Below are 17,812 nucleotides of genomic sequence, written 5' to 3'. Positions count from 1 at the left end.
GCTGGGCAGTATGAATGGTAGCAACCACCACGGTTAGCTGCTCCCCACACCTTCACGTCCTCACCTGCTGGTGACACAGGCAGGCGGCAGGGAACGGAATGAGTCTCTACAGTAGCTACCTGGCTGTTCGCTGATCTTTCCTGGGATGAGAAACTGCTAGAATCCTGTCAAAGAAAGGCACTGCTGTTGCTTGGGCTGGGGATGGTGGCTCCAGGTGCAGCTGCCATGCAGACAGACCCAGTCTCTCCAGCTGGCCCCATTGCTCTGCAGGATAGCGGCTGTAGACACTGGGCTGCCCGAGGCTGCAGGAGAGAAAGAAACCCAGACTGTGGCTCTGGGGAGGCCCAGAGGCCATGTCTGGCTTGGCATTTTGTCACCTCGGCTTCTTCATCTGGAAGGAGCAGGTTGGTCTGTCAGCCTCTCCATCCTCTCTCTCCTCACGCATGCTCTGAGCTATCAGGTCAGAGGAGGGAAGGGGGCTGCAGTTCTCTGCTAATGCGTCTTCCTCTGCGATGGGCTGATAGAGGGATGCACACTGATAATTCCCTGTGCCACATTTCTCCCATGGCTAGCTCTGTCCTGCTTGAGGCCACAAGCACTGGTTCAGCCCCAGATGGTTATAAATCCTTTTCTACATATAGGTTAGCAGCCCTGGCCTCTGATAACCCATTCGTCCCTTTGGACAGGCATCTGGCCCAGAACCCTTTTATCTGTGACTGTAACCTCAAGTGGCTGGCAGACTTCTTACGTACCAACCCCATTGAGACAAGCGGGGCCCGCTGTGCCAGCCCCCGGCGCCTCGCCAACAAGCGCATCGGGCAGATCAAAAGCAAGAAGTTCCGTTGCTCAGGTAAGGGCCACCTGTGTGTCTCCTGTGGGCTTGGGGACCAGGAATGTGTCCCGATGGCCTTAACAAAGATGTCCTTTTTGAGCCTGCTGTTGATGGGGGGCTGCATTCAGCTTGGGTGGGATGGTTCCTCCGCTTTGCCCCTCACCATACTGCAGCCTGGGGGAGGCAGGCTTGCTGAAGCCATGGAGGGAGACCTACCCACCCCTCTGCTCCCAGGCCAGCTCTTCTGTATGTCACTGTGTTCAAGGCCTAGAGAACATCTCAGTGAGGTAGGAGATTCCTCCAGGACTAAGATGGAGACATGGCCTTGGCAGATGCAGCTCACTTGGCATCTGGCCGTGGGCAGTGTGGATCAGCTTCTGAGTCTAATGCCACCCCTGCCTCAACCCTGTCCATAAGGTCAGCACAGTGCCTGCCAGTGCAAGTGAAAGGTTGAGCTGGCTGTGGTGCTGCTCAGCACTGGCCTGGGGGCATGAGTGCTCTGGAGTAAGGCCTTCCACACTTGAAGATGGGCTAGGGAAAGGCAGCTCCACACAGGGTCGGTCCCAGCTGCATTCCTGGGGCGCCTCCCATGGGGCATGGGGCTGACCTGGCTGCTTCTATATCCTGGTGCATTTGGTTTTTTCCTCAGCCAAAGAGCAGTACTTCATTCCAGGTAGGAGAACTGGGTGGGGGGGGAGGGGGGGATGGACCGGCTGGGGGTAGGGGCGGGGATGGTGGAAGTAGAGGTAAGGCTGTGGAGGTGGGGGGTTTTGGGGGCCCTTGGATGCTTAGAACCTACTCAGGCCCTCAGCCCTGCTACCCTCTCACTATAGGGACGGAGGATTACCACCTGAACAGCGAGTGTACCAGTGATGTGGCCTGTCCCCACAAATGCCGTTGTGAGGCCAGTGTGGTGGAATGCTCCAGCCTGAAGCTCTCCAAGATCCCTGAGCGCATCCCCCAGTCCACGGCTGAGCTGTGAGCTCCCGAGCTGCCCACCCTCCCTCCACCCTGGCACCCACTAACCCACCTGGGTCTGCTTAGGGCTCTTCTGCAAACCAGCTCTGGGAGGTGGGGGGGGATCATGGGAGACACTGGCTGGAGCATGCCGGCTGACAGTTTGGGCAAGATACAACCCTCATCCATGCCCTGCTCCTGCTTCCCTGACTCCTTGACGAGTCCTTGACATCCAGGAATGGTCTCCAGCCTGAACCCTGAGTGGCTTTCCTTAGGGATGATTCTTTAGGGAGACAGGAATACATTATCTCAAGCTGAGGTCTAAGTCATTCCTTAACTACAGTTTTCCTCTTTCTGCAAGTATGAATTTATGTGCCCATGTCTGCAGATGCAGACACATTTCTGTGTCACACATTTGTCTTTTGTGTATGCAGATTTTCATTACTTTTTTTTTTTCCTTTGTTCATTATTGTGTGTATGTGTGTTCATGCCATAGTGCATGTGTGAGCAGAAACCAGCTTTTGGGAGACAATTCTCTCCTATCATGTAGAAGAGGATTGAACTCAAGTAGTCTGAGTTGGTGGCAGACATCTTCACCTACTCAAATATCTTGCTGTCCATTCATTACATTTTTTTTTTTTTGTTAGTTTTTTGTTTGGGTTTCATGAGACAGGGTTTCTCTGTATAACAGCTCTGGCTGTCCTGGAACTCACTCTGTAAACCAGGCTAGCCTCGAACTCACAGATCCACCTGCCTCTGCACACACACACACACACACACACACACACACACACACATCCTGCCGAGTGCTGGGATTAAAGGTGTGTGCCACCTCAGGCCTGGCTCCTTCATTACATTTTTTATGTTAAAAAAAAAATACCTTATTGACCATCACCCCTTTTTGCCCAGTGTCAGGCCCAGATTTCCTTTGACATGGACTCAGTTGGCCTTCTCTGCACCCCATAATCTCAAAGTGAAAAGCGTGTTTAGGTCGACCCTATATGTGTGTGTTCGCTCCATTCCTTGCCTTTTACAGACGATTGAACAACAATGAGATTTCCATCCTAGAGGCCACTGGGCTGTTTAAGAAACTCTCGCATCTGAAGAAAATGTGAGTTTCGCATTGGTGGGAAGGCGCCCATCAAGATGTTGGCATGGGGTAGAAAGGAAAGGCCTAGGGGTGCAGAGCACCCTCTGGGAGCAGGGGTGGGGTTCCTGTGTACGGAGGTGATGAGGACAGTAGGGAGGGAGGGACTCTTGGGGGCAGAGGGTTCATGGTTGCCCCCTGCTTCCTCTCCCAGTAACCTGAGCAACAACAAGGTGTCAGAAATCGAAGATGGGGCGTTCGAGGGCGCTTCCTCTGTCAGTGAGCTGCACTTGACCGCCAACCAGCTGGAGTCCATCAGGAGCGGCATGTTCCGTGGTCTAGATGGCTTGCGGACCCTGTGAGTGGGTGGGACTGGGGCCACAAAGACAAGCCACAGCACGGGCCTATGCACTAAAGAGAAATGGCCTCCTCCTAGTCTCATTGACTGAAGAGTAGGACCCCTAATGAACCTGCCTGGTAGGACAGATGATCTCATGTTAAGAACTGTCATGAGGACCATCCTCTTGTTCTCGGGATGGGGGCTGGCCCCTGGTGAGGCGGGGAAGGGATTGGATCCTCCATCAGTGCCCTGTGATCAAGACTGCTGGGATACAGATGGCACATGCTTAGGAGTGACCAGAACAACCACTCGAGGGGTGGCTGGCTGTGAGGGGACCCTGCCAAGGTGACTTGGCATGTGTAGATGTCAGAGCAGAGATGTCCACCATTTCTAGAAATTCTGGACTCTGTGACTTGGAATCAGTCAGAGCAGTCCAGGCCTCGGGAACCCACCAGGATCTTACCACCCCTCCATGACCACTACAGGAAGCTCCCTCCAGGCAGCGCTGGCTCTTCAGTGTCCAGTAGAGAGGGCTACATTCCTGTTGGTCTCCACTGATGTTCCCTGTGGATGCTGTTCAACTCAGAGCCACCTGTGGCTGTGATCCACTTCATTTCCGTTCATCTTAGTGTAAACAGCTGCAGATGGGCAGCAGCAGCCATTCTGGAAATGCAGCCCTCGGAGCCCCTTTCTGGGTTTAAGTCCCAGACAGGCAGCGTAGTTAACTCTGTCTTCTGGTGATGTAACCCGTAAGGCATGTGAGATGCATGTGGAATTTTGTGAAAGGGGGTCTAATCTAGCGCTTTTCCTCAGCTCAGTCTGTTTTTCCGTGAGCAGAGCGTGGCCACATTTCCAGTCTGCCCCTGTCTGGTTAGTCCCTCTTACATCGGTTCAGTTCCTCTCGGGTCCTGGGGGAGACTGAGTCAGTCACTTGTGTTCTTTCTGAGGAAGGCTCAGAGAGAAGAGGGACCTAGGAAGGGTCAGTGTGGGGACAGGGGCAGCAAAAACCCAGGAGGGACGTGAAGCATCTAGAACCTCAGTGCCACCCACAAGTGACCAGTGTCATTGCTGGTGTGTAACTGCCCTTCTTATGCTTTATCTACATGTACCTTTATACTTACAAACATAATATACACACATGCACATATATGTGCATACACACAGGTCACTGTAGATAGACCTGTAAAACATCACCACGGTCTATGCCATACATATATCCAGTTTCTCCAAAAATTATTACTGTCCTCTCCATTACTATTATTATTAGCATAATAAGAACATCTAATCAGCAGGGAGTGGTGGTGGTGCACACCTTTAATCCCAGTACTCTGGAGGCAGAGGCAGGTGGATCTCTGTGAGTTTGAGACCAGCCTGATCAACAGAGTGAGATCCAGAACAGCCAGAGCTAAGCAGAGAAACCCTATCTCAAAAACAAAACAAAACAAAACAAAACAAAACAAAACAAAACAAAACAAAAACATCTGATCATGGGACAAGATCAGTGGTTAAAAGCACTTATTGCTTTTGCAAAGGACCAGGGTTCGAGTCCCAGCACCCATATGATAGCTCACAACTGCCTATGGCTCCAGTTCTGGTGGATCCAGCGCCCTCTTCTGGCCTCCATGAGCAGTTACACACACATGGTGCAAACAAATTCATGCAGGCAAACACACATATACATATTTCTTAAAAAAGATTATCTACCATAAGATACAACTCCTTAGCAAAATTTTAAGTACATCTATGATATTGTTTGCTAATGGCACTGTACTGCACTGGAATTTTTAGGCACTATTTATTCTGTATAGCTGAAATTATATATGAATATATATATATATATATATATATATCTCACAGTGTATTTTATATATATAAATTATATATCACAATGTATAATATATAAACACATATGTATGTTTACATATAATTTCCTTTTCCTCTTCCTCTTCTTCCTCAGCAGAGTCTCCCCATGTAACACAGGGGATTTGCGGTCCTCTTGCCTCAGTCTCCCAAGTTCTGTGATTATAGGCTTATGCTATCATATCCAGCTCCCAGATATATTTTAATAGAACCCTGTAATAAATTTTGGTTTAGTAACCTGCTTTTCCCTTCATATATCATAGAATTTCCTTAAGACCTAATTATCTGTAATTGCCAGACTCAGGTACTTTCACATTCTGTATTTTGAGAAATGCTGTAACTATCACCTTTATCCCAAATTCTGTGCACATCCCTGAGTATTCATGCGATGAAGCCCTGAAAGTGGACCAGCCAATGGCAGCAGACAGTCTGGGGAAACTTAACAAACACTTCCAGAGAGGCCCTCCCTTGTCTTGCCAACCATGTGTGGAAGTGCCCATCATCCAGCTCTGGCCTAAGCTGGCATTATGACAATTATATTTTGTTTTTTTCTCCAATTTGACAGGCAGAAACTTGATGGGTTTTTTTTTAGGTGTCCTTGATTACTGACTAATCAATCTGACATGCTTCATGGGTGTTCACAGTCCCTTTAAATGTCTCTTGGAATCACCTGTCTGTCCCGTGCTGGCTTGGTTTCCGCTTTCATTTTGGTTGGGGGTGGGAATTAAAGGGGTCTTGGAGGGTGAGTAACGGGGGCAAGGCATTTCCAGATAGCAGTGAGGAAGACAGGTGCTCTAGAATGACAGCCTAGCAGGGCCAGGGGTGGCTGTCCATCGGCTACAGGGGTCCTAGCGGGTGTCAGTCTGAGGACATGGCCTGTGGCTAGAGGACACTCTCTCAGCAGTTTGAAGGCCGCTAATGGTTTTTAAGCTGGACGGTGGCTCCCAAACTGCTAAGGTGGACTGTGGTGGATCACTGAGGGGCTCTCCCTCCGCTCTCACCATTGCCCCCCTCACCCAGGATGCTGAGGAACAACCATATCAGCTGCATCCACAATGACAGCTTCACGGGGCTGCGCAACGTGCGGCTCCTGTCACTTTATGACAACCACATCACCACCATCTCCCCCGGAGCCTTTGACACCCTTCAGGCGCTGTCCACACTGTAAGTCTCAGCCTTGGAGGACAGGCAGGTTGGTGACTCAGGCCGGGGGAGCCTGCCAACCATCCCAGGTGGGGGGGGGAGCTTCTGGGGTCCTACTTTTGAAGACTCCTTCTGGGGAGGCATGGGTCCTTCTTGTTCCTTCGGCTGCTAGTTTGGTCTCTGGTCCTAGAAGCTGGTCACCCAGGAGATTATTAGCTGTCTGTGCTGGAACATCAGGTGGCTGTGTGGCCGGGAGAGAACACCTCCAGGTTCACTGAGACTGGCAAAGTGCCTTCATGACCACATTCCCTGACTCTTCCAGAAACCTCCTGGCCAATCCCTTCAACTGCAACTGCCAGCTAGCCTGGTTGGGTGACTGGCTTCGAAAGAGGAAGATTGTGACAGGGAACCCACGCTGCCAGAACCCGGACTTCCTGCGGCAGATTCCCCTGCAGGATGTGGCCTTCCCCGACTTCAGGTGTGAGGAAGGTAACTTGTGGGCCATGCAGCAGGGAGAGAATGGGGCTGGCCAGAGGGGCTGGGCAGGTAGCACCGTACTGGCCCCTGCGGAGGGGACAGGGACACTTTTGCGTGGAGCTACCTCTGTGCAGTCCTATAAAACAGAGGTGGGGCGGGGAGGGATGAATGGAGAGAAGAAGGATATAAACATGACTTTATCCCATCACACAAAGAGAAGTACAGTAACTCCTCAGTATTTTCATCCTTATGGAAATGCGTTTCACCCAGAGACTAGCTCCAGGGTCCTGGGGCCACCATGTCCTTCACCCCGAGTCTGAATCCCCACTTGCCAGAGGTTTGGTCAATTCTGTGCTCTAGTGTCCTGTTCCTCTGAGCTCCTAGTCTCTCACGCCCGCAACCACCTTGCCCTTCTAGCAGGGTGTAGCTTTTCCTTCAGTTCTTTCCAAGCACCACACACCGAGGTTCCTGTTGGAAGCAGATTTTTCCTGAGGTAACCAGCCAATATGTACCTCCATTGTCCCTGTTAAGTGTCTCAGCACGTCCCGCCACGGGAGCGTCTCTGGGCTGTTACCAGCTCTCAAACCCTCTCTCTGCTGCTGGACGCTGGATACATGTCCCTGGTCTCCATGTCCTTGCCCCCCTCCTGCCATTCAGAGTGAACCTTTGCTCTGGAGTCACCCCAGCCAGGTCATGTGGAGATGAGGGAAAGACAAGGGAATGGCCTCCCTTCACAGCAAGAAAGACTAAGGTGTTTTTCTAAAGAAAATCAGTAGATTTTTCAGGGTTTCTCTGTATAGCTCTGGCTGTCCTGGATCTCACTCTGTAGACCAGGCTGGCCTTGAACTCACAGAGATCTGCCTGCCTCTGCCTCCTGAGTGCTGGGATTAAAGGTGTGCACTACCACCACCAGCAAAACCATTGTTTGACTTAAGAAACAATTTGTATGGGGCTGAAGATGTGGATCACTTGCCTTGCAAGCATGAAGACTTGACTTTCATTCCCAGAACCCATGTTTAAAAAAAAAAAAAGCCATGAATGGTGGCATGGGAGGCCAGTGTTAGGCAGAGATGGGAGAACCTCTGGGGCTCACTGTCTAGCCAGCCTAGCCTTCTTGTAAACGTACAGGAATGATATCCAAGGTAATTTCCTGGCCTCTACATGATGCCCTCCCATGTGTGTGTATGTGCGTGTGCGCACATGCGCCCACTAATCTGTTTTTCTTATATAGATAATACACCATTATTCCTTAAAAATAAGAAAGAACAATCCAGGAGATAGAAAAATCACCCCTATACCGCTTCCCCATCCCAGGTCCCCACCAGTCTTTGTAGACATTCTGCACTGCAGTTTTCCAGATCCCTACTGTGTGCCTATTTGCATGTGAGGACACACTCAGGATTTTTCAGGTCCCCTGCAAAATCCTTGCACCACAAACCGTCCTGCTCTAGAGGGCATCACCAAGCTAGCCCCTGAGACTTGTCATTTAGCAAGCTTCCCCAGTGACAATTTTGCATTATGCTGCCAGGAACACCCACATAGATAACTCCTTCGTACATATGGGATGTTCCCTTTAGGACGACTTTCTAGGAGGGGTAAGGTGTGAGCATCTCTGTGAACATTTGCTGCTAGGAGACAGTGAGGCCCAGTGGCCAGGAGAGCAGCTTCCAGAGGCTGTCTGCCTAGAGCCCTGTCCCAGTGCTGCCTTCAAGGCTAGGGGACGTTGCACGGTTACTTAACCACCCTGGATTTAGTTCCATCATGTCTAAAATGGGTCCACTGTAGCACATCTACTTGAGGGTGTTTTGAGGATTCAGCAAGTTCATCTTTACTTACAATGCAGTGTCTGAACACGGTCAGCTCCTATAACTGAGTCACTGTTGGCAGAGGGTACCTGCTGCCACTACACCATCTCAACAACTCTGACCATGACCATTGACTCTGCTGCACCCCGTCATAAGAAAGGGGGACACACAGAGGGCTCTTTCCTGGAGAAATGAGTAATGAATGAAGGGGTCATTGGTCTGCATCAGCCAGGCCTGGGCCCCAGCCCTGAGATGCCTTATCGGCTTGAGGACAAGTCATTCACCCCACCCAGATCTCAGTGAAATAGAAAACTGTCCACCCTCTTCATCCTTGGGATGCCGGAGATGGACCAGCTGCTGCACTGAGTGCTGGGCCTTACCCGTGCATGCCAATGGGTGACGGCAGCACCCTTTGCTGTGTGGCCAAGGGGGGCATGCTCGACACAGTGCCAGGGAGTATCAGGCGCTCAGAAAGTGGTAGCTGTATCTCCCTCCTCTGTGTGGGACTACCTTGGGTCTGAGGCAGGAGGTTACCTCAGATCTGTTTTCATCTGGAAACTTTTCCAGAACCCTTTCTTCCTTTTGGTGTTAGCCAATAGCACGCAGTAAAGAGGAAGGTCTAGCTGGTGGCCAAGACAGTGTCAGAGCTGAGGGCTGCTCTGAGGGGGGTCGGGTAGTCCCAGAGACCTTCCCAATGTGAAATCAGGCCCCTGACTGACCAGGAGGTCACACCTTCCTCCCCAGGCCAGGAGGAGGTGGGATGCCTGCCACGCCCACAGTGCCCCCAGGAATGCGCCTGCCTGGACACGGTGGTCCGGTGCAGCAACAAGCATCTCCAGGCTTTGCCCAAAGGCATTCCCAAGAACGTCACAGAACTGTGAGTAGCCCCAGGCTCGCAGTCTGCTGGCCTGTGAGACGTGACCAGTGGGATTCGGCAGTGGGAGGAGATGCTGCAGAGCGGGCGTTGGCTGGCGGGAAGGAGGATGAGCCCAGGAGAGCTTCAGCGTGGCTTCAACCTTTCTCTAGTCCCTTCTCTACAGTTTCCTTATGACAAATCCATGGCAAGGGCTTTGCTTTTAAGAAATAACACTGCTTTCCCCGCTTCACAACGTTTGTCAGGAAGACGTTGTTAATGTCTACAGAGACAATGTTCTTTACCTGAATCAACTCTGCTCTCCACAACAAATCCCTTTGTTTGATTGGAGATGTTTCCTCTTTTTTTCTATCACAAATAGCACCTAAGTGTACATCCCTTTGTGATGCTTTTACTCCAGAGCACTGGGTACACAGAACTCTTGCTGCCTTTCCCCAGTGGCCTCTCAAGAAAAGCTATGTCCTTCTCTCCTGTCTCCCCAGCTGTGTGCAAAGGTGGCCGGTCCTCACCTCCCCTGCACCAGCATTCAGCATTGTGCTGCACAGTCTCACAGCTCATAGTGTCTCAGTTCCTAGATGTATGTGAATGCATATGGCATGTGCTCACGCTGTGGTGTTCTCTCCTCAGCTATTTGGATGGGAACCAGTTCACATTGGTTCCAGGACAGCTGTCTACCTTCAAGTATCTGCAGCTTGTGTGAGTATCCAGGTGCTTTGAGGATCCCAGGCCTGCCTCAGTGGTCAAGAGGACCATTGGCATCTAACCCATCCTAGCTCCACCTTCCCAGGACTCTCCCATTTGTGGGCAGGGATGCCTTTAATGAACCCTGCCTGCTCCCTCACTCATTCTTCAGGGAACACCTATGCCCGGGAGCTGTTTTGCCATCTGGTGGCCAAATCTAGGAACTACACCCTTTCTGGCGTGCATGGGCTGTCCACACTATCCCTCCAAACCTCCCTGTAGGTTGGTAATTATTATTGCTCTGGGTGGTCTCTTCAAGGAGCCAGGTATGAATAGAGCATAATGTGGAGTCTTTCAGTTCAATCCCTGTCCTCAAACAAAATATGAAACAAGGCAGCTCCGAGTCCACATACTATTTTTTCTTAACCTGCTTTATCACTGCCTTCTTCCTCCTCTGCCCCATGGGAGTACTCAGAATAAACCCCAGCTCCTGTTAGCTTTCCAGCGTAATTAGCACCTTACCTCAATTGTTTTTGTCTGTGCATTAGCCAGAGTAAGTCCAGAGAACATTCCTCAGAGTTCCGTATGAGAGCAGCCAGTGGGTTAATGTCAGTCTGAGAAATGCTTTTAATGAATCTGCTCCCAATGTCAGCTGAGAACTGTTGATATTGGGTTTGTTCTTAGACGGGAATCGAGAGTGGACGTCAACATACTGCTCCCTTCACTGAGAAAGCTTGGCTATGGGAACAGCGTAGCCATTGGCTGGTGCATTCAGGCCAAGCCTGGCCACTTGGAACAGCGCTGGTTCACAGCACTGTGATGCTCCAGTTAGTATGTCTTTGCTTAGTGACCAGCATAGTTTGAACATTTCAGTGGAGTGGGGGTGCAAGAGTGGCTGGGGTCAGAGAAAGGGACCCCATTCCACCAGTCCCCAGGCTTTCTGTGGCCTGACCTTTGCCAGTGGCCCAGATGTTCACGAAGAAGGAAGGGCAGACAGAGCAGGAATGTTAAGCGAGCTCTTCCTGTCTCCTGCCCTGGAAAACTCCACCTCCCTTCCACAAGGAAGGAAGCGGGCCTGTAGCAATAGGGAGGAGAGTTTGGACTGTATCAGAGGAAGGCTCACTGGGTGCTGAAGGAGGGACACACTGTTAATGATTTTCAGAGCCTGAGCTGCATACAGTAGGTGGAGAAGGCAGATCAGGAGGCCCCAAGGTCATGGATCTCTCTTCGATGGTCTAGGGAGGATGTGGGAAGAGGTTAAGGGCTCCCTAAGTTTCAGGGAGCGGTAGGGTCCAACTTGGGCAGCTGCCGATGCCCGATGGGGGCTTGGTTGGAAGGAGGGTGTGGTGAACCCGGAGCGGAAGCTGGCTTAACACAGGAGGAACTCAGGAAGGGGACTAGATGTGGACAGTGACCGGAGGCCAGGCTACGATACCAAGGGTGGAATGTGGAAGCAATCCTGGTCCCAGGTTGCAGGGCTGAGGAAGCACCAGGCTGAGCCCCACTGAGGGTGTGGAGGGCACCGGGTGGAGCAGCGCTCTGGGAAAGAACAGGCTATGGCTGTAGGGATGGCACCATCAGCTCTAGACGGTGTCACTAGGGGAGCCAGAGACAACACGGATGGCATCTAGAGTAGACTGAAGGAATGCAAGGCTGGCACCTTCCCATCCTGAGGCTGGTGTCTACCAGGGATTAGAAGATGGGGCCACAGACACAGTCAGGGTAGGGGTAGGGGTGTGTAAGGATGTTCTGTACCTAACATGGCTAGGGATTATAGGAGAAATTGCAGTGATGGGTTGGGCCTGGCCCTCCTCTGGCCAGCTGGGTGGCCCCGTGTGAGTTAATTATGGAGAGACTGAAGACTCCATCTCTTCATGTGTAAAATGGGATTTCACTCTACCTCACAGGTTGGGGGCTATGCTTCCCAGAGAAGGGGCTGCTGGACTGTAGGTAGAAGTTGGTCAGTACCAGCTGTACCTGGAGAGGACAGGCAGATTAGGGACAGAGGGAGTTCAGTAGTCAATTGCAAGTCTGTCGTGCCCCCACATCCTCACCAGATAGGGATCCTTGCCCTACCTGCTGCGGAAGGGCCAAGGGTGGATGGGGCAGGGGGGAGGCTCTGAAAGTCATCCAGAGGCGAGGCCCTTCTTTCCTTCCAAATGCTGATGCTCTTGCCTTTTCCAGGGACCTGAGCAACAACAAGATCAGCTCCTTAAGCAATTCATCCTTCACCAACATGAGCCAGCTGACCACTCTGTGAGTGCCAGCAGGGCTGGGTGGGCACACGGGATGTGCTGGTATCAGATATGCTGGTATTGCTCTTGTCATTCACTGGGATCACATGCAGATAGCCTTGCCCACCAGAGAGGGGCCTGAGAGTCTACAGACTAAATAGTACCCCATCCATCACTTCTCGGCTTTTATAGCCATGATTCAAATGAAAAAACCGAACAGCTTTTACTGTGAAATACAACACACATATGGGAAAGCACACAAAAAAATATTAAATGTCTTATTTACCACATTATCATAAAGCTAGTACACACATTGTCCTGGTTTGCTTTCCATTGCTGTGACACCATGACCAAAGGCAACTTGGGAGGAGAGGGTTTATTTTATCTTACACTTTAGGTCACACTGTCACACTCCATCACTGAGGGAACTCAGAGCAGGAATTCAAAGTAGGAACCTGGACGCTGGAACTGAGGCCGAGGCCGTGGAGAAAGGCTGCCCGCTGGCTTGATCCTCAGGCTCACAGTTGGCTGGGTTCTTCCACACTAATCATCGATCAAGAAAATGCTCCATATTGCTTACATGCCAATCTGATGGAGGCATTTTCTCCATTGAGGTTCTTCCTCCCAGATAACCCCAGCTTGTGTCATGTTGACAAAACAATCAGACAAACAACTAACCAGCACATATAGCTAACTAAGCAAAAAGAAAACAATGTTAGCAGCCCAAGGCCCCTAGTCCCTTCCTGGTCCTTTTCTTGCATCCCAAGGTAGCTCTTGTTCTCACTGATAGTGGTTGATTCTTTGCTTTTTCTCTGTAGTATTTCCATCTGCACATGAATTTCTACAGAACATTCTTTAATTTTTCTCTTTCAATCCCCACATGGATTGAACCATTTTTAATCCCATTTTTAATTGAAACAGACTTTTGTGCTTAGTATTACTATGTCCCTGTTCCTGTGTGGGGGACCTAGCCATGTACATGGCTATGTCTTGTTCCCTATAAGCCTGTACTGCACTCTCCTTATCCACTCTGCTCTTGGTGGATGTTGAGGGTTGTGTTCAGCTTGGACTGTTGTGAGAACGGACCCTCTGAAATGTTGTGCTTATGTCCTAAGACACCCCATGCTGGCTATTATAATATCCTAAGCCGCTGGTCACAGGCAATAACCAGCATCCTATATATTCCTGGTGGCTAAGAGTACATCTCATTCTTTTCCACTCCCCTTGAGTTATACATGAAATGCTAGGAACTGAGGCCTTCCCCACGTGTGACTTAGATTAAACCTGAGGACCAGTACCCAGGAAAGGGCCTGACTTAGCCAGCCTTTAAGAGTAGAGAAAGAGCAAAGGCCAGCAAGGACCTGTCTGGGTTCCCACTTGTGTATGGATCTGCTCATCCCCATTTCCCATCTTCATGACAATCTGTGACTGGGCTAAAGTGAGCCTGACTGTGAAGGTCACCTCCACCTAGAGTGGTATTTGAAGCCTTAGGCCCCGAGCTCCAGGGGCCTTTGGCAATGGCTGAGGATGTGTAGCTACTACACTGTGGAGGAAGAATTCTGCTTGCATGGCGTGGCAGAGGCCAGGGAGGCCACAACCTTCTCTCCACACCTAGGATAGCCCCCCAGCCTGGGACCGCCAACAGCGCTGAGTTTGACAAACTCGGGCCTGAGCCATCTCAGCAGCCAAGAGGAATTTGGTGTTCTTTCCTTTGCTGTGGACGGTTCACTTCACTTGGATGTTTTTTTTTTTTTAAATAATTCTACTTATGTATAATTAATATTCCATAATATCCCATATTAAAGTATAGAATTTGATAGCTAAGGAGTGATGACATGCTTCTGTACTGAGGCAGGAAGTTTACCACAAGTTTGACGCTAGCCAGAACGAGGCCCCAGGTTAGGCTGTATGTTCAGAGTTTTATTGAAATAGATTCGTGGTCCAGTTTTGTTTGGTTTCTGCCTCTCAGCACAATTACTCCGACATCCTTCCACATGTTGGTGTTCCTTCTGTGGCACCACCAATGGCACCCTGTCCGGGAACATGTCTACCACAGAATCAGTTCCCTTGCCATTCTGCCTGTCTGCTCCTGGTGGGTTCATTTATTTGGAATCTTTTGATTAGTTAGTGGGTTAACTGTGGGCACTAAAAACACAATCTGAACACAAATACTGTTAACTAACTTAATGACATTACTCTGGGTTGGGGAGTGGCCTCAAAGCTTCAGCCTGTTCACCCATAGGATGGGGTGGGAATGGTCCTTCATCTCTGCCATAGCTTCCCCCTTCTTTCCTGCAGGATCCTCAGCTACAATGCCCTCCAGTGCATCCCTCCTCTAGCTTTCCAGGGCCTCCGTTCCCTGCGCCTGCTGTAAGTCTCTCCCAACTTGTTCTAAGAAATCTACCCCATTACCTGAGGCCTACCACCTACACCTAGCGAGCAGAAATATTCCCTGTTCTGGTGCCCCAGAAGGGACAATGCTCTATCTAATGATGGGAGTCCAGACTACTCTCATTCATGTCCTTATAGAAGTCAAGCTATAAGTGGGAAATGATCCAAGAGAAGAGGTGATCATCACCCCAAGTTGAGTCTGTGTTTACATGCCTGATGGGGAAGGGGTGCCTAAGATAGAGGAGTCCTTTGCATAAGATATTTCTGTTAGATTGCAAGTGTTTGTTTCCAGAGATCAGAGAACTTTTTCTACAAGTTCTCAAAGTGATTTTGAGCAGAACATTCTGTTGTGTCTGTTATGGTGGCTCCTGACCCCATCAGAACCAAGGTGACATTCCTCCAGTCCTAAGTTATGGCTGGCTATGTTAGTCTCCTTACAAATTGCCTACTCTGCCTCCATCTCCTGGCTAAGAGGGAGGCCTGTGTGTCTACATGTCTTATTTATGATATAAACTCAACTTGAGTTATTTAGACAGCAAAATCAGAGTCTTCCCACAGTATTGGGGAGCAGTGTGGCCTATGTGGATTCTAAAGGCTCCCCTTTTCCTTCCTGGGGCTAGCAGATCAGGGTGGCTGGCCTGGGGACTGTCTCCCCACCAGCAGACACCCATGGTGTGTCCATTCAGCCTAGGCTAGGAAACCCCTTCATTAGGCATCCCACCCCGTCCCCTGGACTAGGCTCCAGTAACCTCTTCTTTCCTCAGGTCTTTGCATGGCAATGATGTCTCCACCCTCCAAGAGGGCATCTTTGCAGATGTGACGTCTCTGTCTCACTTGTAAGTAATGCCAGCCCGATTCTCTGGGCCTCTTTGAATTTAAGCTGCACTTGGAGTTTGAGGGAGATCCAGCCCCTCAGGGCCATCAGAACATGTTGCCTTAACCTGATACTGACTTTGTGAATATCACCCTCTTGTCCTCTTACACTCTCAGTGATCCACAAGGACAGTGAGGAAGAATAAGCCATTAGCAGGTGGTAGCAAACATTTATTGATTGCTGGACCTGTCACCTGCCAGTGTGACCCCTCATGACTCCACAGCATGTCTAGTATTTCCTCATTTTATACGAAAGGAACTATGAATAGAGAAAGGAAGATGTCCAAAGCTTCACAGCTAGCTGGTGAGGTGGTGGCTCCTGCCCCAGTGCCCGCCCATGCTCTCAGACTAGCTCCATAATACAGTCCTTGCTTCACACCATAGGCATGAGACCCTGAAATCTATTTCCCAAAAGGGTAGACTGGCAGAGAATTGCTTCCCAAGCCCTACAGCTGGCAGTGCCATGACGATTCTAAAAGCAGTAGGCTGGGGAAGATGACTTAGTCATTAGTGTTTGCCACACAAGCATGAAGACCTCAGTTTGACCCCCAGGACCCACATAAAAAGCTGGGCATGGTAGCATGTACCAATCTTAGAGCTGGGAGGCAAAGGCAGGCAGATCCCTGGGACTCACTGGCCAGCTGGCCAGCCTTGCCTATTTAGTGAATTCCAGGCCAGTGAGAGACCCTGCCTCCAAGAAAAAGTGTGTGGTACCTGAGAAACAACACCCAAGGGTTGCACACACACACACACACACACACACACACACACACACACACACACACACACAAATTATAGACAGACAGATGGATAGACAAACAAACAAATGGGGTTACTATCTCAGAGTACAGAGTTTCTGTTTGGGGTGATGCAAATGCTTTGGAAGTGGGTAGGAGATAGTTGCCCAGGGCTGGGAATACACTCAGCATTTCTGATTTGTGCACTGTATGGTACTAATGACCAAGTGTTTGTTTCATGTATTGTATATACGGAATGAAGAGATAGGTAAGCCCAGGGCTGAGGCAGGGTTGTCCTCATCTGGAGGTTTACAGGGTGCAGAAAAGACACCTTCCTGGCATTTCTCAGTACCCTTGGCTATGGCGTGCATGTAGACTGTGGCCACATGGACTGTAGCTGGAATGCTTTGGCTCCTTTTCTCCGAATCCTCTCCACACCCAGGGCCTTAGTGGGCAAGGAATACTTAGATTAGAGAGTCTGAGTTAACTCAGCCATCTTAGATGCCCCCAGTTCTGAGAATTATCTTTCTAATATTTTAATCTGCAAAGTCAGAATGATCTTAAACTAGGTAACACATTCACATATGGATATATTTTAGGAAGTTTCTACTAGATTAGGTTTCTTTATGAGCCCTCAAACAGTCCTTAATTTTAGCTGTCTCTCCCCATATTTCCTCCATTGTCCCCTTCTTTCCTCCTCACTACAACCTGAATCTCCCATTCCAGTCCATCTCCCCCATCCATAACTATCTATTCTATTTCTATTTCCTAGGGAGAGCTATCTGTGCCCACCCCAAATCCTTTACTCTATACCTAACCTCTGTGTCGGGGGTCTATGGATTGTAGCTTGGTTATCATTGACTTAACAGCTAATATCCCCTGCTAAGAGAATACATACATGTTTGTCTTTCTGGGTCTGGTTACCTCACTTGGGATGATTTTTTATAGTTTCATCCATTTACCTATGAATTTCATGATTTCAGGCGGCTGAATATAATGTCATTGTGTGAATGTACCATATTTTCTTTATCCATTAATCCACTGAGGGACATCTAGGTTGTTTCCAGTTTCTGGTTATTATGAGTAGAGCAGCAGTGAACATGATTGAGCAAGTGTCTCTGTGATAGGCGGAAGCAACTGTGAGGTGTACGCCTGAGAGTGGTGCAGCTGGATCTTGAGGTAGACTGATTCCCATCTTCTTGAGGAACTGCCATATTGATTTCCATAGTGGCTGTACAAATTTGCATTCCCACCACCAATGGAGGAGTGTTTCCCTTACTCCACATCCTCTCCAGCATGAGCTGTCACTTGCGTTATTGATCTTAGCCATTCTGACAGGTGTAAGATGAAGTCTCAAAGTAGTTTTGATTTGCATCTACCTGATAACTAAGGATATTTAGCATTTCTTTAAGTGTTTCTCAGCCATTTGAGTTTCCTTTACTGGGGATTCTGTTTTATGCTTTTTGAATATTAGCCTTCTTCTTCTTTTTCTTTCTTTCTTTCTTTCTTTTTTTTTTTTTT

At 49.6% G+C, this 17,812-nt stretch overlaps 1 protein-coding gene across 1 annotated transcript in view; it reads left to right on the top strand.

Annotated features, from left to right (window-relative positions):
* The window catches only part of Slit1 (slit guidance ligand 1), a 148,855-nt gene that overhangs the window by 105,469 nt on the left and 25,574 nt on the right, over positions 1–17,812 (top strand). The window contains exons 14-25 of the mRNA XM_036169354.1: positions 687–850; positions 1,482–1,505; positions 1,666–1,810; positions 2,826–2,900; positions 3,091–3,234; positions 6,097–6,240; positions 6,542–6,708; positions 9,246–9,378; positions 10,003–10,071; positions 12,241–12,312; positions 14,589–14,660; positions 15,446–15,517. Coding sequence (XP_036025247.1) covers positions 687–850; positions 1,482–1,505; positions 1,666–1,810; positions 2,826–2,900; positions 3,091–3,234; positions 6,097–6,240; positions 6,542–6,708; positions 9,246–9,378; positions 10,003–10,071; positions 12,241–12,312; positions 14,589–14,660; positions 15,446–15,517 — 1,281 coding nt within the window. The remainder of the gene's footprint in view (positions 1–686; positions 851–1,481; positions 1,506–1,665; positions 1,811–2,825; positions 2,901–3,090; positions 3,235–6,096; positions 6,241–6,541; positions 6,709–9,245; positions 9,379–10,002; positions 10,072–12,240; positions 12,313–14,588; positions 14,661–15,445; positions 15,518–17,812) is intronic.

The sequence above is a fragment of the Onychomys torridus genome, chromosome 1 (assembly GCF_903995425.1).
Source record: "Onychomys torridus chromosome 1, mOncTor1.1, whole genome shotgun sequence".
Classification (NCBI taxonomy): Eukaryota; Metazoa; Chordata; class Mammalia; order Rodentia; family Cricetidae; genus Onychomys; species Onychomys torridus.
This window is presented reverse-complemented; position numbering and strand designations above follow the sequence as displayed.